The sequence below is a fragment of the Clytia hemisphaerica genome, unplaced genomic scaffold (assembly GCF_902728285.1).
Source record: "Clytia hemisphaerica strain Z4C2 unplaced genomic scaffold, Clytia hemisphaerica genome assembly, whole genome shotgun sequence".
Taxonomy (NCBI): Eukaryota; Metazoa; Cnidaria; class Hydrozoa; order Leptothecata; family Clytiidae; genus Clytia; species Clytia hemisphaerica.
The window spans coordinates 1678664-1701033 of NW_027103900.1; the positions used below are offsets into that span (position 1 = coordinate 1678664).

The 22370-nt window shown below is 35.3% G+C and overlaps 2 protein-coding genes and 2 non-coding genes across 4 annotated transcripts; 3 read left to right on the top strand and 1 right to left on the bottom strand.

Annotated features, from left to right (window-relative positions):
- The first annotated feature begins 684 nt into the window (after positions 1-684).
- Positions 685-18448, top strand: LOC136808872 (uncharacterized). Its single transcript, XM_067065432.1, has 5 exons — positions 685-807; positions 3618-4004; positions 12847-13072; positions 15744-15856; positions 18186-18448. Exons 1-5 carry the CDS (start codon positions 703-705, stop codon positions 18360-18362), a joined length of 1008 nt encoding a protein of 335 aa, XP_066921533.1. The 5' UTR covers positions 685-702; the 3' UTR covers positions 18363-18448.
- On the top strand, positions 8557-8630 carry Trnan-guu (transfer RNA asparagine (anticodon GUU)). The gene has a single exon. It is a non-coding gene; the product is annotated as a tRNA-Asn (tRNA).
- Positions 8940-9013, bottom strand: Trnan-guu (transfer RNA asparagine (anticodon GUU)). The gene has a single exon. It is a non-coding gene; the product is annotated as a tRNA-Asn (tRNA).
- LOC136808873 (uncharacterized) lies at positions 18366-21378 on the top strand. Its single transcript, XM_067065433.1, has 6 exons — positions 18366-18448; positions 18744-18932; positions 19299-19652; positions 20122-20229; positions 20457-20771; positions 21251-21378. The coding sequence occupies exons 2-6, from the start codon at positions 18776-18778 to the stop codon at positions 21286-21288; spliced, it is 972 nt and encodes a 323-aa protein (XP_066921534.1). The 5' UTR covers positions 18366-18448; positions 18744-18775; the 3' UTR covers positions 21289-21378.
- The last annotated feature ends 992 nt before the right edge of the window (positions 21379-22370 follow it).

Consider the following 22370-nt stretch of genomic DNA (forward strand, 5'->3'; position numbering starts at 1 on the left):
AGAAATCTTCTGTTTTTCATTTAGTAAATCAACCTAAGATAAATGAATAATTTTTACTATATAAAATATAAATAATAAATCCAAAACTGTTTTTCAATTGTTATCCATGAGCAAGGTAGAATTAGGAAGAAATCCTAATCAGGAATCCCAATCTTCCTTTTTTTGGGAAATATACTTTAAGGAACATTAATGCATTGCAGCCAATATTGTGGGTGAGTATGCAAGGGGCCTTCAGAAGCTTCAGTGACTTGATTGGTAATTCATTCTCTAAGAAGAATCAAAGCTGTGAGGCTCACAAAATCACACCCCCTTCTCACAGACCCGGTAGGATTTTTTCAACCAGTGGGAGTAAAAATCACAGAATAAAACACGATGGGGATTGATAATCACATATTTTTTATGGCTGGGGATTTGAATTCTTTTGATTTCAAGTCAGAAAACTCAGCGGGGATGGGAAAAATAGCATAATATTTTTAGTGAGGATTGGTTTATTTGATTATTTTCAATAGGGACAAAAGTTGGAGGATAGTTTTCCACCGAGGACGATATTTTGGTCATTGGTTCTGTGAGAAGGGGGTGTAGAAACACTCATATAATTCTAAGCGTTAGAAATATGTTTATACGATTTTCTGCAGTGAAAAACATTGGAGGACCAAAATTTCTATAAATGTTTACTTGCAGGAAAGAAAAAAACAAACAAAAATGTTAGCAGAGAAGAACCCAGTTGTGATTGTAGTTTGCGATGAGAATGAAGACAAAGAAAACAATAATATTCACAAAAATGAACACTTCATTGAAGATGAAGAGGTAAGATAACCACCACACTCAGTAGAGTTTAAACCCCTATCCCTTCCCTATCTCTTCTTATCGTTGTTGAATTCGGTAATACGTACAATTTGAATACACCTTTGTCTCTAATCTACCTCTGATATACCCTCAGTGCCATAGCAACCGGTGAGCATGGGGGAGCTTCGCGTCCTAATAATCAGTTTCAATAAACTTAAGCCTCATCAGTATCAAAATACATCCTATGGCGCTGCGTTTCTTAGCATCAGTAAAAGTTTGACCGACCAAATCTAACTAATTTTATAACAGTTCGTCCATTCTGCACACCCCTGCTTTAAAGGGATGCACTGAATGTTATAATGTAACCTAAAATCAGATAATATAACTAAATCTAACCAAAATAATCATAACTATTTGCATGAAAACGAAAGCTACTGGGCTATAAATTTTATGTTAACGATTGACGTAATGTTTTGACGCGATTGTTTTTACTTCAGTCAGTCAACTCGAAAGTTAAAAAGCATAAATCTGAGTGAAAGTCATTGGTGCACCAACCTTGACAAATCTTCATTTCCTTTAGAGTGAATACTTGTCATGTGTGATGTAATCAAGATCTGCTCGGAGATTTAGCATGTACAAACGCACGTCTCTTTACATGAATACACCTTTTCGACCGTAGCCGCCAATGCCGCCAATTTCCGCGCGGGCATTTTATTGTCCGTTTTACCACCCTAAGATTGGGTCGAGTTTAGGGGTACAATTAAATAATAAATTGGCACGCACCTGACCACGCGACTACGGTCTAAAAGGTGTATTTATGAATACACTGTAAAGGGATATTGCAAATGTGAAGATCTAACCTGGTTCTTCAGCCGAAAGATTCAAATCTACATTGCCTTTTGCTAGAAAATGAAAGCGAAAGTTACTGGGCTCAAATGGTTATGTTTATGATTGGCTTTTGATTTCAGTGTGATTGTTTTCCTTCAGAATCACCGCACTCAAAAGAGCATCTATGAATATGCGTCAGCACGGACAATAGTAATCAAAATCTGCTAGAAGTTTAAAACACACCCCTGTCTCTATATTAGTAGAGCATGAACACTTACTCTTAGGTTCCAAATAAACGCCCCCCCCCCCGCTTGTTAATTTTCCAACCCCCCGGACCTTATTAGGACCCCCCGTTTATTAAATTTTAAGAATATTTTCAGTTGTCAAAGAGAAGGCCCCTTATTTTGCTCAAAAATAGCCTGATTTTAGGCTATATTTACCTTATTTTTGGGTATTCATTATTTAATTTCCAACCCCCCCCCCCGTTTATTAATTTCAAAATTTTCCAACCAACGTTTATTCGAATCCCCCGTTTTTTTGGAACCTAAGAGTACCCCGTAATCAGTAAAATTTGAACAACCCCTATCGCACTTTATATCAGTATAGTTTTTTAGTACCAGTAGAGTTAAAAAACACACCCCTGTCACTTTACATTAGTAGGAGTTTAAACACACTCCTGTTTCTTCACATGAGTACCATAGGAAAACCTCTTAATACCGTAATAGAGTTTAAGCACAACCTTGTCTTTTTACACCAGTAGGCTATGGGTATGACAACATCTCTCTGTAACTTTGTCTACGGTTTTAAAGCTGAAACTTGTAAAATGGACCTGCCTTGTGAATTACCTCCGAAACTAGGTTTTATAAGTTTTATAAGACCTAGGACTTTAGGATCTGAGGATCCAAAAGTTCCAAATTATTTCAATTAGGCTCAGAAAATAGCCTGGAAGTCTATAAACCCCTCCCTAATTGAAATATTCGAATCAATTTATCATTTAGCCCAAAAACAACTTTATCGCCCGAACTTTAAATTGCTAAAAACGAGGAATTAACCAAAATTCCCAATATATTTTGACCGATATTGTACAACGATAGATTATCTAAACAAATTAAATTATTCTCAAAAAGCTCTTTGACAGTTTCTGACCTTGGTTGAATCCCCCTAAATTTGTGAGTGAGCATAATGCAAACTTAGAAAGTGCTACCTTATAAAGTTGTTTCACAACTACTGGTATATTTTCAGCCATTCCCTTTAAAGTAAATATCACAAAACCTTGAAAGAAACCATAGCATGGGTAGCTATAAATGAAAAAATCTTCTAATTTCGGAGTTTCATATGTGCGATTTTCCATCGATTGAAGGCTAAGATAAATGTCGATTCATTTTCGTTCGCAGTTCACGAAAAAGATTTTGAGGCTTGATAAGAGCCGAAAGAAAGGTAGGCGATAGATTTCAATTAGGAAAAGATGGTAAAAGGAAAAACAATATAGTATGGAAAACAGAAAAGAATTATTTTTCACTGTGGGTGGATAAATACGGTAGTTAGTGGACAAAGTCTTGGAGGAAATTTTCGCTACTCCAATTTTTAGCCGCGTTAAATACCATGTCAATGCGCCTATGACAATTCTTATATACATAACCGATATCTTCTTAAAATACAATTTTGAGTTTTGAGTTGTATTTATAAACAGGTTTAGTAACTATCAGCAGATGATCTGCCAGTGGCGGCGGCGGATGATGTTAATATTTCTTAATTTGTAATGCCACGGTTAAATTCTATATTATAGTAAGGAGTTTTGTTTTAAATTCCGTCAATCCAGTAACAAAATCTATGTAATAAATAATAATCATTTTTAAGGCTACTGGTTCCAGTGTTTTTCTATTTATTGGGTTGTAACCCATGTGTCGCAAAGCATAAAGTATAATTTTCACTATCTGATATTTTAGAAGGTGTCGCAGCATTTGTAAGGATATAATATTCATATTAAATTTTCGCTATCTTAGAATTTCACCAATCTTCCGTCATTCCACACGAACAATATCATTAACAATAACAACATCCCAAACATTGAGGCTTCACAACAACAATATACACCACTTATCATGACGTCATCAATCACTGGTCATCCTTCCTTAACTAAAAACAACAGTTTCCCTTTGGATAATAACAACCGGAAAGATTTGTTATGTGTACCTGGTGAATTTTCGTTGAATTTGCCGGTAGCCGATGAGCAATCGCTGTATGGAAGTATGTATTCTATTGATTCTTCAATCTCGTGTCATTCCGCTGATGAGATGAGATGCGACTGTTTCTTAAGGAAAACAAGAGGTGATAGCTTTCTGTCAATTATGGAACCCATGCCCGAAAATACCATGTTCACCGGGATGAGTGTAAGTTTTATTTCATTCACGTCTTGCTTACTGCGCACTCACTCTGGCTACTAAAAGCACTGAAAAGGATTAGATTTAGACAGTGCTTTAAGACTTTTCTAGCATAATTCTTGATAGACATCTCAAATATTCTTAAATCCTAGCAAGCACGCACCTCACCAAAAACTGGGATTTTTCATTCCGTTTCTTGGCGAGTTCCACATTGACGATTTTCGAAAAATAGAAGCCTTTGAAGTACTCTCACGCAAACTCGATGTTTTTCCCTTATGTAAGAGCTTTCAGAAATTTAAAGTGACGTCAAAAATCGAATGTTTGGAGCCCAAAAACCTAGGCTAAAAAATTTCAAAAAAGTCGCAAAGTGGAATAGACGTTACTGCGTAGAAAAAAAGATGTGACAATTCAACGGCCTAGAACCCAGAATTCGCCGGATTTTTCATTCGCTAGTCTATCAAAAACAAAGCAAAACACCTAGGAGATTGTCACCATTGCATTACTTTCAGAGATGATTTATAGTTTTGCTACCTATGACGTGATCAAAATGGCGGACTTTTAAGGTTTTTTTAATTTTTCCAGTTTAATGCATTTTGTACCATGCATGATCAACTCATAAATTCGCTTCGTTTTAACATTAAAAAAATGATAATTTTGTATGGAAAAAGTTTATGTAGTTTAAAAAAAACTGAAAAAGGATTATCCTTGCTTAGGTCGCTTTAGTGAAAGTTATGGTGCTTCTAGTGTGTCAAATACGGCTATAAGAGAGACCTCGGCGTTTCATCTGTCTTATTGATAACCGGGACTATTGAGAGAGGGAAAATATCGAGCAAAGGTGAAAAATAGCGATGGTGAGAATAGAAAAGATAAGAGGGTGATAAAAATAGAAGAAACCTGAAAAACAACCCAAGAAAAACTGTCGCTCGAGAAGATTTCATAAGATAAGAGCAAAGGGATACACTCCCGAAGTCCAAGATTACTACTTGTGGGTTGCATCGTAACTTTGTACGTTAACATTAAAACTGATATAATCTTGGATCTGAATCTGATATATCTTATTTACAATGCAGTAGAGAAAGCAAGGGATTCATAGATCCAAATTTGAAGCAATAACAAGAAAAATTTAAGAGGTAACAGAGAAGAGAAAAAATCAAAATAAAGAATTATTGAAAAAAATATTTTTAATGAAAAAAGCAAATTGAAGAAGAAACAGATTAGAGTTTGAAAAGGATACGAATAATTGCTTTCCACGTAGCAAAACGAATTTTGAATTGCTCTCTCGGGAGCGTATTAGAGAAAGAATATGGAATAAATATTTGGTGAAAAATATTACAAGAAGGCTGAAATCGCACATAAGGTAAAAAAATGGTAAAACTTCTGACAAAACGAGCAAGAACTAAAACTGTGAGTTGAAATTCCAGGGAGTAGGTTAAAGGGTGGGCCACCAAATGTTGAAATTTGGAAAAACTTTGTGAATACCTTCGTTGCCCGGATCCTCCCCCTCCCCCGAAATTGAGCGTTTTGAATTTTTAAAAATAATATTATTTGCTTTACTGAAATACTGTGCTGAAACTAGATTTTGTGATTTTATGAAAATTAGCGGAATTTTAGTACGTTTTTTTTATAAGAACATCCAAAGTTTTTGAAGCCTTCGGATGTTCTTAACTTTTTGAGTTTTAAACCTATAAATGTTCTTAACATGTTTTTATTTTCACCATTTTTTTGAGTATTTTTGTCCAATTTTTAAGAATTCGGGTGTTTTAGAGTCCGCGAAGCCTTGAAGTGTTCTTAACACGTTCTTAACATTTTGGCCATCAAAGCCTTATGATCTTATATAGTTTGTTCTTATAAAAAAAACGTGTACCATAAACACCACAGCTTAGCTTTCACTGAAATTAAGCTATGGAGACAAACTGTAAGAATTTTATCGCGCTTGTCTCAATCACATGAATATCCAAAGATTCGAAGATGGAGAGCACATCTCTCCAATATTAAGCTCAAGTAGATTATATAATTCTCTAATTTCTAGTTATTTAAGGGCTCTGGACATACCCAATTTTTAGATTTTACACCAACTTAAATGGCAATTTCTGCATTTTAAAAAGATTAATGTATAACTTTTTTTATACGTCCTGTTAAACCTACCTTTTTAGAATTTAAAAATCGGAAAATTGAAATGAAAAAATTAAATGAAGAAGAAAACGAACGACTTTTTAGAAGAAGAGTATTTCACCTTTCAAAGCCCTAATCTCGGTAAAAATCAAACATTTTGGATTTTTTTTGGTTCAGGTGATGTATCTATTTAGTATCTAAAAATACAATTTCGGAAAATTTTTGTGGAAGTATCTTTCCTTTAAAATCTCCAAAAAACCTCATTTTTGGCAATTTTCTCCACTAAATTTCCATACGAAAACAGCGATAACTTGGGATGTAGCCAAAAAGAAAATTTTTCCGAAAAAATCTAAATAAAGAAATTATTTATCATTACCTTAAAAAAAGTTTGAAACAATAAAATGATTTTCCCAAGCAGATAAGGCTTTTTTGTGAAAAGTATATGAATAGCGTCGTTATGACGTTTTATTAAGGTCCATGCCACACTTATTCCTTAATTACTCATGATGTTCAAAAGCAATTTGTTCTTAAACATGTCAAAGAAGCGAAAACATAAGGTTTTATCTTCAAATTCTGAAATTGATTTTTCACTATGACCAGAGCCCTTAAGACGAGTTTCCCGTCAGAAGAAATCTTTTTTCCGAATCACAAAGTATCGACTTGCGATGACACGTTCTCTCCACTGCATCATCTCTGTTGGTCGATGTGTTTTTTTTCTGTCTGTCGGCTGTGGTCTTTTTCCATGAAGGGGCTCCCAAAGTATTCCTAGTTAGGATAGTCTTTTTTTGGTCCCCCAGGGATTGTTGATGTAACGCGAGGTATCATACCATAAAGCTCGACATTAGTAAGGTGATCCATCCAGGATTTGTTTAACGCTACTCTCAACATTCATGTATAAGCCACGTCGATCTTTCTTTCCAGTGTAGAAGTTAATGTCCAGGATATTGAGCCGTAGACAAGAACCGATTCTACAGTGGCTCTAAAGAAATTCTCTGAAGATTGTCTGGTAAAGTTGAATTCTCTAGATTTTGGTCATGTTAATTCAATGCAGCCCAGGCTTTTGCGAGGCGACTGTTTATATATCTTGTTCAGTAGATGCAATGAAACAACCCAGGTAGTTGAAAGATCATTCACTTGATCCATTTTATTCCTATTCATTAAGAGACTTGGTACCCACTTGATATCGCTTGTCGAGTCTTGGTTAATAGCAATATACTTTGTTTTACTTTGGCGCATTGACATAGAGACCGATATAACTTTGGCAAGCTGTTTTAAGGGTATTCTCAACGAGCGCCTTTTAGGCCCATTTTAGGTAGTCTAGATAGGTAGGTAGGCCCAATGAAGTATAAGCCCGAAGGGCTAGAAGTCAATCTCCTTGGTAGGATTAGGATTTGAAGCCAACAAATCCTACCAAAGTTGCACGGCCTTGAGCGGCTCGCCTGGTTTTTACACAAATGACAGATTGAAAGTAAAATTTACCGCTAAATTTCGAAAAAAATATCAATCGTAAACAAAGGAATTGCTAGATTCAATCTGTCGTCAAAAATGCGGCGCATTTTTTAAGGCTTCACTTTTTCTTGCCTGAGAAAGGTTGAGAAAGGTTAGAGATTGAACTCTGGCTTTAAACTCAATCTCAATGGGTAGGCCAGACCATCAGCATATAGTCTGCATCAGTGATGTTTTAGGCTTTTCGATGTTGTCTTTCTTGTCTAAGGTGAAACCAAAGTCGGTCTAGCTTCTCGTCAATGGATTTTCTTAGTAAATAATCAAGGCAGATAACGAAGATGAAAGGGGCCAGTGCCCGGCCAGTGTGTCGTCTTGGAGTACTCCCGCTGCTGTGATGCCGAAGAAAGATGTATGAGGCCCTCAATTTCTATTGATTTTCACTTGATTTTTGTCCAAATTTCGGAAAATCACACTCCTTTGAGAGAAGAAACTTTTTGAATTTCATGATTTTCGGACCCTTACAAAGACTCAATTTTCTTTTTAATGGTTTTTGTACCCAATTGATAGACTTTCGAGGATGTGAAAAGGGATCCTTATGGCTCGCACATACTCGGCACCCATTTTGCCTAAGTACCCCAAACCCCCCTCCCCGGGATGGAATCAAAGGTTTTTGAGAAATCAATGGATAAAAGGGTTGCAGGTAGGTATTTCGCTTTGACTCCTTCTAAAATACGTCGATGATTGGTCAAAATTTCTTTAAAACTTGTCGTTAAGATTTTAATTTTAGGGTTTGAAAAAAAACACCCGATTTCTTGAGAAAATGGACAAAAAACTTACAAAATGGTGTAAATAAGAACTTTGTCTCCTGCTATACATGACTGCTGGTAAAAAGCTTATACGTAAAGAATTTATTAAATAATTTGGAAAAAGTTGACCTGTCAGTTAACTTGATTGATTCGTGGTTATTAAAGAATAGATTAAACAGAGCTCTACTGTCGTTCAAGCTTCCGTGGCGCAATTGGTTAGCGCGTTCGGCTGTTAACCGAAAGGTTGGTGGTTCAAGCCCACCCGGGAGCGTTTTTCTGTAAATCATCTATTCTCTGAGCAATTCACCTTGCCAGCAAAGAAGAAGAAATGTAGTGGTCGATCACAATCTGTAATGCTTACGTCTTAATTTAGAATATTATCGCACTCACACCCCTGTCTTTGAAAGATGTGTTCTTCTTTATTGGTATAAATGATTCTTCGCCTACGCAGCAAAAACACATCAATTTTCTTGATTATACGACCCCTGTATTAAACTCCTAATTTAGAACACATGAGGATTTCTAGCCCTTTCATGACAGATCAGTTCAGTTGCTCAAAGTAAAGACAATTTACAAATATCGCTCCCGGGTGGGCTTGAACCACCAACCTTTCGGTTAACAGCCGAACGCGCTAACCAATTGCGCCACGGAAGCTTGAATAATAGGAGAGCTCTGTTTAATCAATTGTTTAATAAACACGAATCAATCTATATGATTGACAGGTCAGTTGCTAAAGTAACAATCAACTTGAATTGGATTATCATAAATATACTTTCAAAATACATGTTTTTTTTATACGCGTTATTTTTAATGAGAACATGAAAGTGGGGGGCGTACGGGAAAGCGGTTTTGCGCGGTTTGTCGGTTTCGGCCCTTTTTTTTGTCGGTTTATCGGTGAAGGGAAAACATCACGGTGTCGGTGATTGAGCTGTTTTTGTTCGGTTTATCGGTGAAAAAATCAAAAAATAGCGGTTTTTCGGTGATGATCAAATACGTCGGTTTCTGAGAATTGATTATCCTTGTGCATAAATAATCAAAAATCAAGAATTAAAATTTTCTTTGCTCGCTTCGCTCGCAGAAAACACCAGGAGTGACCTAGTTAAATAACATATGTTCAGCAATAGCCCATTAGTAAAAGCTCTGATGGAAAAAATTGTTTACATACAGTAGCGTGGTGGCAGGGGGGCAACTTCCCCCTCCCAGTGGAGGCTTTTTGAAGGGGCGCCAAAAGAAGGAAGTTTTCTTTCGTATTTGCTCTTTAGTATGTAACTTTAGCGCCCCTTTCCCTTTAAGGCGCCCTTTTACTAAACTTTTGCTCAAATTTAAGCTCTATTTTGGAAAAAAATTTCCCTCGCTTCGCTCGCGTCAAACAGAGTCAACTTTTTGCATTGACTTTTTTAGAATAGGCATAACCAATAATAGTTCCTCAAGGATCGTATGTGGAATTTTTCATAAGATTTGTCATATATTATATGCCTGATTTTAAAGTTTTTATAATTCTATAAAGTTATTAAAATAATTTAACGTGGTTTTATTTTGTTCCTTTTCTAGTCGAAAATTTTGTGCTCGCTTCGCTCGCATTTCAGTATCATTATACTCTAATTGACTTTACGCAATTCATCTCGATAAACAATGTCGCAAATTTTTCTTGCTTTCGCTATACTAATGCGACCAAAAAGGGGGCGCCAGAATATGCCTAGGGGGCGCCTTCAGCCAAAATTCTACTTTTGCCTCCCCACCCTTGACCTTCCCACCACTCTACTGTGTATATATGACCAGCAGAAAATAAAATAGTCCAGTCCAGTAATACTTTTAGGGCCTCAAAAGATGCTTTTTCCAAACACGATTTTAGAGATTATAATTTTTGAGTTTAAAATCGTGGACAAGTAACTTGCACAAATCTCGGTACAAATAAGTCCATCAATTTTTTTCTCGCTCACTTCGCTCGCATGGAGGGTTGAGAAAATACAAAAGTTTTCTCCATCGAGGGCAACCAACATAATAAATGCAGAAACCCGTATTGAATAGTATTGATTCACTAAGCCAGCTTATTTTCGGAAAAAAGTGTCTAAAAAGGGCGTTTTTAGCCTAAACTGAAAAATTTTCCGTCGGCGCAAACCATGGTTGCGCCTCCTGCTACCTCCTAAACAACAATTTGAATTCCTGCCAGCATGCATTGGGGATTATGGGTTAGTTTTGCTACAAAACTTTCGGGGATACTTTATTAAGAGCTACAGACCTTTTTTGAAGCAAGAGTAAAAGTTGGTGTCGGTGAAGAGGATAAATTTTGTCGGTTTATCGGTGAAAGAGCTATTTTTGCGCGGTTTATCGGTTTTTGGAAGTCCCGTACGCCCCCCCCCCCCCATGAAAGTTTCGATGACCAAAACATAGAACATGTTAAGAACATTTTTTAAAAAGCCTTAAAAGGCTTTGCATACTCTAAAGAAAAGGGACAAAAGACCCACAAAATAGTGAAAATAAGAACATGTAAGAACATTTTTAAGCTTAAAACTAAAAAAGATAAGAACAGCCGAAGGTTTTTCAAAAAGTCAAAACTTAATTTTGAACAGTAACACCAAATTTTGTCACCTGGCCACCTGCCAGATGACGTCACTAATAAGAATTACATAAATCGAAAGGAGCCTAATCTGGCCTATAGATTGGCTTTGATTATGAATTAACTCAAATCTTGTTCATGCTTTATACGCTTTATTTAATATACATATATTCAAAAATTATGTTAAAAGGAATATCACCATAATGGAATTTGGCAACTGAACTTGTTAGAATACCTACCACTTTTAAAACATTTTAATTGTAAATTGCGAATTACGGTATCCCCCAGTAAACTCAAATCTTTTTGAAAAAGTATTAGTGTACAGTACGTTAAATCAAGGTTGAGTTTGGATCCTAACCTTTAAGAATAGTTTTCGAAGTAACAAAACTCGAAAACCGATCGTATGGCTTCGACAGCGATTTGAGAGCAAATCCAAATCTTGGCGGATTTATTAATTTCCCGCTAGATTTAATTTTTCCCGCCATCCGCCAAATTAATTCCATCCCGCTTTTCCTTCCCTAAAAATGTGTGCTATAACTCAGACCTTGAAATAGGTTTTTCTTAATTATTAGCAATTTTTGGCCAAAATATTCTTCATCCCTCTGAAAGAACAATTCTGAAAAAACTGAACGAATGTGTTGTTAAAAGATGTAAATATGGCGGAGAAAATTCAGGAAAATCTACGAAAACAGCTGAATTCAGCATCAATTTACGACATTTGCAGCCCATCTGAATGTGTTACAAGTGAAGAAGGAAGATCCAAAGACACACTTGAATGTAAGAAGTGCAATCGAATCGTAAACTACATTTGTTCAAAGCTCCTCGTCTATCAAATCCAGTTATCTCTAACATACAAATGGAGAGCTTTTATTTGTCAAAATTATGTCGTGATCACTCTTGATCTATTGGAACGGGTCAATTCATGTGAAACAGCAACAGTTTCAGGATTCCGAAAGGAGATAAAAGCTTGTGAGAACATAATGACGTAGAAATCACTCAACTAAAGTCCAAAGACGTTAATACAATGATCAGCGAAATAAAGGATAGCTTTGAGACCAGAATGACAATAATAGGAAAGAAGATGGAAGACATAATTGAGAAGAAAGGAGAAAATAGATCACAAAGCTACGCAGCAGTCGCGTCGAGGCAAATCGAGAAGAACATAGAAAACGTATTTCGAAGGGAAAAACAGGAGGAACGACAGATTCAATCCACGACATGCAATTTAATTCTTCATGGTGTTGACGAATCCACTGAAGATTCAGAGGAGTCAACCAAAATCTACGACAAAGAATATCTTCATGAAAAAGTCTTACCGATGATGCCACGCTTAAGGAATATAAAAATCGAAGAAACTCAAAAAATCGGAAAATTTTCGAAGGAAAGAGAAGATGAGAAACGCTATCGGACTTTTGTCCGATTTGCAAACGAAGAAGACAAAAATACAGTGTTAAAGGCAATCACCAAAGGAGGATTACCCTTAAGATTACCCTTCCGGGCGACAGAAGATCTTACGAAAAGTGAAAGGAAGACAATCAAAGAGTGGTGTATCAAAGCCCAAGAAATGAATACTTCACTAAAGGATGCAAACTTTAAATTCAAAAACTATATCTTAAGAAAATTGTAAACCGAACTAAAGTGGTTCATAGAGCCCCACGTGCTCACACGGTGGCCTGCGAACTTGTATAGCATTATTATAATTCCGGAATTCCTCAAATTTCCCGCCAAAATTTTTCCTCCTAAGATAGCGTCGGTAATGTTTGGGAAAAACGCACTTTGAAAACACCCGTAACTGTTTACTTCGCGCGGGCTGTACTTGCCCTTTCAAACTAAAATAATCCACACCTCATATAATCCACAATATTCCCTTTTTAGAAACCATTTATTAGATTGACATTCGTCTCGTGTGACATTTTTCTTTCTTTAATAGATGAAGTGTGCTTCCGCCCACAACCTACTGAGCACCGGGTCCGCTGGAAACAGTCCAATGCCAAAAATCAGAGGTACTAGAAGTCATGGCAACCACAATAACAATCACTTACGTGGCTGCCATCTTCATGGAAAGCAACAGTCAGCTGATGATGCTGCTTTTCCGCACAAGTCACTGAAACGAACGATAAGCGTGCCTTTAAAAACAAGTAAAGAACAATTGACAGGTAAGCAAAACCGATTGGTTTAATTGTGTCAAACATAAGAGTTTTCAATGCCAAATTCTTTCTTTTACTTTTGTCATTATAAATATTGTCATTATAAAGTTTCAATGCTTTTTTTTGAAGCATTGAAACTTTAAAATGACAATTTTAAAAATGGGAAAATGACCCTTTGGTGTAAATACCAATGATTTTAGGCAGTCTTGATAATTAATTTTCATATAACTTTTTTCTGGGGTACAATGAGCTGCGCGGAAAAAGTGTCAAGTTCGGTTAAGGGCTCTGACCATAGTCCAAAAATTGATTTTGGTATTTGAACATAAAAGTTATATTTCAGGTTCCTTAACACTTTTAACAAAGAATTGCCTTTATAAATTGCTTTTTAATCGAATCCCTTAAGAGTGATTAAGAATTTAATTGCAAATATGACGTTATGAACTTTAAAAAGATGTTAATAATATGTTGCATCACCCTCTTTTACAAAAAGTGCTTAGTTTTAATGGGTAATTAACTTTTTTGTTTCAAAATTTCTTTACACTGTCCGCAAAGAATTGAACTATTTTAAATTTTGCGGAAAATTTTTCTAAAAAGATGTGTCAAAAGTTATGACTGTTTTTTTTAAGCAAAATCCAGATGAAAAATTGATGAAAAACCACTATTTTGAAGATTTCGAGACAAAGAAGCATTTACAAAAAATTTTCGCAAAAATTTTTATTGTTCGGTAAAAGATACACCATCTACTGCGAAAATTTTTTCAAAATGTTTTTTCTTCGCCGAAACTAAGCTCTTCAAAGTTGAAATACTCTTCCTCGCAAAAATCTTCATTTTCTTCTTCATCAAATTTTTTCAATGCAATTTTTGAATTTTCAGATTCAGGAATAGTTTGTCTAACAGAAAATGTATAACATGCCATATTTTTGTTGGTTACATCAGTCAGAAAACACGTTTTAAACACGGCAATTATGAAAAATTCACTATGGTCAGAGCCCTTAAATAGATTTCTTTGAACTAGACTACAGGGCTCACGTCATAATCTGTAAAGTTGAGGCGCAACCATAGTTTTCGCCTACGGAAGAAAAATTTCAGTTTTGGACCTCTAATATGCCTAGAAATGACGCCATTTCAGACTGACTTTGCCCAGAAACGAAGCTATTGAAAGAAGTATGAACCATGATATTTTGAAAATAACATCTTTTTAAAAAAAAGGTGAGGTGAGGGGGGCCATACCCCCCTCCTGTCACCCCTGGGCTATGTTAAATTCAATTTCAATGAAAGAATTTCACAATCCTTCTTCGACAGTTGAAACGAAAAGGAAACAAAATATTTAAAAAAAGTGTAATCAATATATTCAAAGATGGTGGCATTTAAAAAGAAAACAATATAAATAAATCTTCTGATATCTCGCAAATATATTTGACAGGTCCCTCAGTTCCTTTTTTGTAAGAAACGTTCAAGTTATACCATCTTTAGCGTATAATAGACTATCCTGTGTTTCCATCTAAGATGTTCGCAATCAGAAGATATTAGTATACTTTAAGATACTAACTTTGATAAATTCACCACTATAAGAAAGCATAAAAAAGTCGCATTGGCCAACTGCAATTTCCCAATTCCGATAACATGAAAAAGGGTTTCGTAACCAAATTTGAATTTGTTTCTTAAAACGTAATCTGAAGGTGAATGGATTAAATTTTAAGTCGAGAACATGAATTAACGATTATCCCAAACTTCAAAATCATTATCGGCTGTCCAACTTTCATCATCATTTTTCCCCTTTTATTTTTGGTCTGAAAAAATCTTCGTTAAAACAAATCGATCGACGTTTAGCGAAAGAAACATGAGAAAGGTGTCAACATTCCAACAAAATCGACAACAAAAATATAGATAGAACTGGATTTTTTATAGTATAAAGTTTTACTTGAAAAATGGTGATTGAAAAGGTTTTTTAAAAGAGAAAAGCTCCCCAAACAAAAAATACTTGAATTTTTCTATTTTGACGAAAAATTTGAAAAATGAGAAGTTTAACCGAAATTTTGTGTGGGCTGCTTTTGAATTTTTGAAACAAAGTGACTATTTTTGAATCGTTTTAAAAAATGACATCAGGGATAGCCCATAGCTGGAAGGTTCAACGACATTCGAAAGGTAAATAATTGTTTGAAAAAGCAAAGGGAATAACCATCTTCTTTTACGCAGGGTTGAGAGTGGACCCATTGTAACTTAAGATGTAGCTTAGAATTAAGATGCGCCGATCAGTAATTTTGGTTCTCTATTCCTCGAAAAAGGCGAGACTTTTTTGAATATTTTACTTTCTTACTACGAGTCTAATAAAATAATTCTTTTTCAATTTCACTATGAGACTATTATAAAAAGTTCACAAAAGGTTAAATGTTGCAAAATCTCAACAAGTCTTTCCAAAAAGGTACTGATTGTTGAAAATCTTTATGGAAAGATTTCTTAAAAAGAATCGATACGGAATTGAAAAGGTTTGTGATTCTTAAAAGGAAGAAAAATTTCGTACAACGTGGAAATAGATAGGAGGAACTGTGATAAATTGTTCATACTGTTCAATTTCGAAAAAGGCTAACCATCCTAAAATATACATAAGTCAATTTATTGTTGTGACTCTATGTTGTTTCCTCACTGTGTGGAATTTATTTCTTCTTCTTTTTTTCGATAGATTCGAAAACACGGAAGGATGGAGAGAGCAGGCGATCACCTAATACAAGTCAAGTCAATTATTTCAATTTTTTCTCACCCAAAGTATGGAAAAGATCTTTTCTCAAAATGAATGTAAGTATGGTTTATAATATCTTCAAAGTGTTTTGATTCATAAAGTTTCCGTATTGTATACTCTCTAAAACCAGTTAGACTTCTATCCTTTCTGCCAATAAATTGATTCGGCAAAATCGAGTCAGGCACTATCTTCAGCAAAATCTCATACAAGGTTTCTATTCCTAACTGACATAATAGGCCTAATATCTCAAACCATCTGATTATCCCTAATTAACTTCATACCAACATTGGGCTAGGGCCATTTTAACGACATTCGAACTGAAGATTATGCCCCTTCAGGGAACTTATTTTGGCGAATTTTGCTGCCTCGCCAAAATAAGTTCCTCCCCACAATTAAGTTTATCATGATTGTCGAAGATATCCCCTAATTTTGCTTTGAAACGCTCATTTTTAGAACTAAAAAAGAACCAATTTCCCCTGTAATTCGCCAATATTAGTTCTTACGAAAAAAATGCCTCGCTAAAATTGGTTCTCCTCCCAAAGTTACCTCCCTTGAGAGTAAGTTTTTTCTAAGGAGTAAACAAAGAGTCATGTCAGAGTAGATTTCAGAAATTTTAAGAAGATAATCTTGCGGAGTTCATTCATTGTAGCTCCCAGAAGATGGTTAAAATGGATTTTTCTCCGGAGAACTGGAAAAACTAATTAACCCACAAATGATAAAGAGAAAACAAAGAAAAGTCCAAGTAAAAGACGAAAAACGAGAGAGGATAAATTTCGTAAAAGGCAGACGGAAATAATTATCTAAAAGAAGAAGGGAAGAAAAAATGATTTTTATTTCAATTCAAAATATCCATTTTCTAAAATTTTTGAAAACGTACCATTAAAAATATGAAGAAAGCTTAGTAAAAAAGAAAATTTGAGCGAAAAATGGTACAGTGTGAAAGGCTTACTTAATTATTTAACCATTTTCATACGTTTAAGAATATTAGTAGGCTCCTAAATTATATACGGTGCATGATCGAAAAGAGGATTTAGGACCTTAGGTCTCGGTGATATATGTTATATAATATTGATGGTTGCGTGAAGGGCTACAAAAAATCACAATATTTTCATAAATATCTCCTTCAGAGAGTAGAGACTCTGAACTCGGATTCTTTTGTTTAAAGTAGAGGAAATATGGGGATTAAGTTTGTTTCGCCTTTTTAGCACAAAAATAGTACTTAGATTTCTTTTAGAGACGACAGTTTTTGTTCCAAATTTGTTGTAAAAATATAACGAATAGAAAAAGAGTGATAAATAAAAGCTGTTAGTGGGTTTGTAGCTGAGGAGAGGATCCAGTAAGTTAGGATAGATAAAAAAGAAATTCATGTTCAGTGGTCAAAGCAAGGTTCTTCGTCTGAGACGGAAAATGAATTTTACATAGGATATTAGCAAATATTTTAAAACTTTAGTGAATTATGCAACATTTCGAGAACGGAAAAGCCTCTTTATATACTTCACTGACACGGGAAACCGTTTGAGAAAAAAAATCTTCTATCACTATATGTTAGATCATCTGGATGTCTTAGTGGTGTAGGATATTTAAAAAGTAGTTAAGACTTTGTACACGTTATGTGAAAAAGTTACCAAAAAGTGGGACGGTGCTCCACTAGTAAGTAAAAAAATAACTGGTTTGGCAGTTGGCAAGAAGAAAATTTAGTTCATATATTTCTTGTTAGCTTCCTCAACGAAAACAGGAAGAAGAAAAGGAAGGCAGAGGAGGGCACACAAGAAGCAGGGATCAAATAACTCACGAAAGTAGACATAAATCACAATAGAAAGACTTAATTTGAACGGCTGTAGGAAGTTTTGAATTCGTCATCAGGAAAAAATTTCCTAAAATAGACAACGATAAGTTATAAAACTTCTGATTTTGATAATACCCGCGCAAAGAGGCGCAAAGAGAAATTCGTGAAAGAGAAAGACTTCAGACAAGAAGTATGTTAACCGTGCAACGACTGCGGTCGGCGACATTTACAGCACCGGTATGTTATACAGTGGAGTCTCTTTAACTCGAATAAATTTTATGGTACCATGTGGTACCTTCAGTTAGCAATGCCTTATAAACCTTACTCCATAACTCGAAATGTCCTTAACTCAAATAAATTTGATGCCCCCCTTGCGTGTTCGACCGAGTTATGCACACTCCACTGTAGCAAGTCTATAAAACTTAACATATTAAACTTTGCGCTTGTTCGTTGCCACTAGAGACGTAAGACTTACTTAATCTTTCTTTTGAAAGCAGAAATACCACACTTGGGTAATAACTTCAAAGATGCGGGTGACAAAATATTTACGAAAAAGTCAAGTCACCTGAAGATTTTTCGATCAACTTTTATTTTTATAGGATGAAAAAGGAGCCAGCCGATTCTCCTTACGTCGCACGTTCAGTTTACGTAGTTCAACCAGCGCAAACAATGGAGAAGGTGGTCAAATAGCGTTCCCTACCAAACATAAGAAAAAAACACAAAAATACAAAATCGTGGAAGGCAAAGACGGGACAAGCAGATGGGATTTCATTTGAGCTGGTTAATAAACAAGGATGCTTTTTAAGAGTGAAGGGAACGGAACTGATTCCCGATAGAGACAATGGATCGGATACCAACTTCAGTAAGTTGTTTAAAACAGAATAAAAGACATTTCTCATTACCTCTCATGAATGAAAACCAAAGAATTTTGAACTTTAAAGCTATAATAAGTAATAGGAAGCTAACCGAAACCTGAACGTCAAATCCGATTTAAAAGAGCACAGGTATCAAAATGTAGAAGTGCGTATGAAAAGATCGTTTTTGTGTCTAAGATTTATATCTAAATAAAGTAAGAATCTATAAGGATAGGCTTTCTCAGATAGGATGAAGAAGAGCTTTTAGAGTAGAAATCAAACTAATCTGTTCTCTCATCGTAGACAAAGATGTGACATTCGTGCCGCTACCTGACATGTGGTTTCCTTCCTTCTTTGCATTCGAGTCGGTCAGTAAACCATCATATTTCGTGCGCCTCTTACCTGAGGAAGAGCTCGTCCTCGATAAATATGATGGAACAAAAGATTTCAAAAAGGATGCTAGCTTCAGACTAAGCAAGAAGCCCGACGCAAGTAAGTAGAACAAATTTATAAATAAAACTAAATTGGGGAAAATTAGTAAAATAAAGGGAGGGAACTTACAAATATCTGATGTGTTTAAATCATTGCGTCCAATTTCATTTAGTCTTCAGTTCTGCAATTCAAATGCTTCTTCCTGTATAGAATCAGAGTCACTATCAATTATCTATAAGTTTTCAGTTCGAAATGGTCATTTTTTATGTACTGTTAGCATCAAAAGGCAGCGTTTTTGAAGAGCTTTAGCCGAACTTTGCTACACGAATGGCACACATTTTACTACGGTAATGAACAGTGTTCACTAATGATGACTCAATCAACATACAATGTAGAACTCTTTACACTCTTTATTTAAATAAATAGCAATCTTGAAAAAGGACGTACAAGCATGGGTGAAATCAACAAATGGTGAATACTACCTTGGAAAGATTTTATTCGTCAACGAAGAGATGGTCAAAGTTGAGTTCAGTGACGGTCGACAGGAGAGATGTTTACGTTCAGAGAGTTATAAACTGATTCCAGATATTGTACCTTGTCCCACAAACCTTCGAGTTGGTGTTCGAGTGATTTCACAATTCGGACATCGTCATCGTTTCTATCCTGGTGTGATTTCGAGTGTGCGCAGAAACGATTCGTATGATATTTTGTTTGATGATGGAGATTGCGGACGTGGCAAGTCGTATCAAATGAGACTTTTGCAAAACTTTCCTATAAATGGTAAGTTTGTATTATTGAAATCTTTTTGAATATCTTTTAAAATAAACGGTGATACTAACACGAATAAGGAAATTTACGGCAAGAATTTTCTTAAGAAATAAAATACCATTTTCCTTTAAAAATACAAAATTGCAAAGCAATAATCGCTTGAATAGCAATCAGTAAAAAATTGATATCCTCCGTCCATCCTAGTTCAATAAGAATACACAAACTATTTTCCTTCAAAAATACAAATAACTGTAAATCCTTTCCCAAATACATGAAAACATCATTAGAATTTCTCTTCAATGCACACGACCAAATGCATTGAGATCATCTTTCTCCCTCAAAAATACAAAAACGAAACAAACAATATCCATTTGAAAGTATAATTCATTCTTATAACTACTTTTAAAACCCCGCCATAATATTTCTCCTAACATCATGTCTCTCTTTAATACTAAATGCGACTTCCCCTTATTACTAACAGCGAGTCAAGAAGATTCAATCAACAAAGAGAATAAACCACCGGCATCACCTTCTCCATTTCATCATTCGCCTGTCAAACTTGTTTTCAGTGATCCTGGCAGTGGAAAAGGTAAGAAACCTTGTTATAAACTAAAATACATTTCTGTGCCATTTCACTACCTCGTCATTATATTAACTTTTTTGAAGCAATTCTCGCCAACATTTAGTTTCATGAATGAAATGACTCCAACATTCATAGTAATTCTAACGCACTATACATACGACTTATATTTACATTTTGACTATATAATGAACATTGAATGTGGCAATTATAATTTGTTTTTTCCCTGATTATAGACTGGCCAAAATTTGAGATTGGTTCCCCATCAGTAGCATCAGATACTACTTCATGTACGTCAAATGGTGATGTTTCTCTGAAGCCGACCACTGACCACCAACAGAAATCTATTTCAAATGGATTCGGTCACAATAATGGAAATGGTCATCCTCCCTTCCCTCGCTGGGAAATAGAATCTTGTGATGAAGACACTGAAAGTTTGAAAAATGGAAATATTTTAACACCGAACGGCACAAGACGTCGTAAACATGGATGGGTTCCGTCACCCTTAGCAACAGAAAATAACAGTGATGCAGAAACACACGATTCCCATGGTAAAGAAATGTCTCTTTCAGAACCAGACCTTCCCCTCACTTCTAGTTTTCTTTTAAAAGACCATTACCATCCACCTAAAACCTATAAATATGCAATCCGATCCTTACCTTGTAGCCCTAGATGTAATACCGAAAAGCACACCATTAAACAAATAGATAGCCCAAAATGTTGCTCGCCAAATCCTAGCCCCAGTCCTAGAAGAGCAAATAGAAGCCTTTCTGTTACAACGGCTCCTGTTAGAAGTCCTTCACCTAGTAGAGTGAACTTTTCCTCTCAATCTCCTCGCGGTAGATCACTTTCCATGCAGTCTTCACCTTTACCCAAAACACCTGTCTTTAAAACCAATTCCTCTCCAGTATCTAGATCTAACCGTTGTTCCATTACTTCTGTTAAAACATGTTACAGTAGAAGCCCTTCTCCTACAAAAAACTTACAACCCAATATAATCCTTAATAATCCACTCCTTTCTTCCCATCAGCTCTACCATCACCACTACCCGTCTCACCCATGCCATAACTCTCTAACCGATATACCAAAGAATAACCAACCTGATAACCATTGTTTAAATGAAGTGAAAAGTAACAAAAAACAAAAAATGAAAAGATCGAAATCATTACCATCCAAGTCAAAATCAACAGAAAAATCGAAACCTAAAAACTTGAGTTTGAGGAAGTCTCTTACCACTGAAATTAGCCCTTCGATGAAGAAGAGAGTGTCTTCAGTCCACCACTATCAGCAAGTCTTTCAAATACATCACTGGATAGTCCAAGAGGAATGCAGAATCCTGTTGTTGTGATCACAACTCCCGATCAAGACTGCAGTTGCAACTTCCCTCAAGTTGATGTCGAAGTTTCTGAAAAGACAAATTTATTATCATGTATTGAAAATCAACAAGAACATAACAATTTAACACCACACAGTAATGTTTCACCTCAAAAACGTAGACTGCGTCATCGCAAGGAAAGTCCTTTGAATCAGATTGATGTTGAGAATTTATTGGATATTATTCATGAAGGTTAGGCAACTGCATCAACAACTTCATCTTTGATTGACAATTGAACAATATCATCACATTCTATATGAGGGTGTGCAAAAAGAGTTGTACCCAATCAAGTTAATCATGCTTTAAAAATGGATAAAAACTAATATTAAACAGTAAAATGATTTTTACCTAAGAATATATCGTCAGTTTTGAGATGTATGGTTGCCATACCTTAGGATAGGAGTTAATCCTTGCATCTTTCTCTCACTTTGTTGAGTAACTGGACAATATTTATTGTAATCTTATTAATTGATTTTCTATTCTAGTTGATTTGCTAATTAAGATGTATCTAAAATAAAAAGTCTTTTTCAGTTCTATTCATTGATTAAAAAGGGAAGACGAGGTTAGAAAAACAATAAAACTTCAAAAAAATAGTCTTCCCTGGAATAGTGGAATAGATTTTCTTTTTACATTTTTTACTCGATTTTAAGTCTTAAAAGGGAGGATGACAAATCTCTATTAACTGAAACTTCTTGATTGAAGGGCTTGAATTCAAGTTGATCCATGAAGTGGTAGGGCAACAGGCCTTGAAATCATTATGACCAGTTCTTATATC

Excerpts from the sequence above, each read along its gene's own strand:
- LOC136808872 (XM_067065432.1), top strand. The coding sequence starts at position 703 with ATGTTAGCAGAGAAGAACCCAGTTGTGATTGTAGTTTGCGATGAGAAT. Across the intron at positions 13,073-15,743 it reads AAGTAAAGAACAATTGACAG|ATTCGAAAACACGGAAGGAT; the intron begins GTAAGCAAAACC and ends TTTTTTCGATAG. Across the intron at positions 15,857-18,185 it reads GATCTTTTCTCAAAATGAAT|GATGAAAAAGGAGCCAGCCG; the intron begins GTAAGTATGGTT and ends TTATTTTTATAG.
- LOC136808873 (XM_067065433.1), top strand. The coding sequence starts at position 18,776 with ATGTGGTTTCCTTCCTTCTTTGCATTCGAGTCGGTCAGTAAACCATCA. Across the intron at positions 19,653-20,121 it reads GCAAAACTTTCCTATAAATG|CGAGTCAAGAAGATTCAATC; the intron begins GTAAGTTTGTAT and ends TATTACTAACAG. Across the intron at positions 20,230-20,456 it reads TGATCCTGGCAGTGGAAAAG|ACTGGCCAAAATTTGAGATT; the intron begins GTAAGAAACCTT and ends CCCTGATTATAG.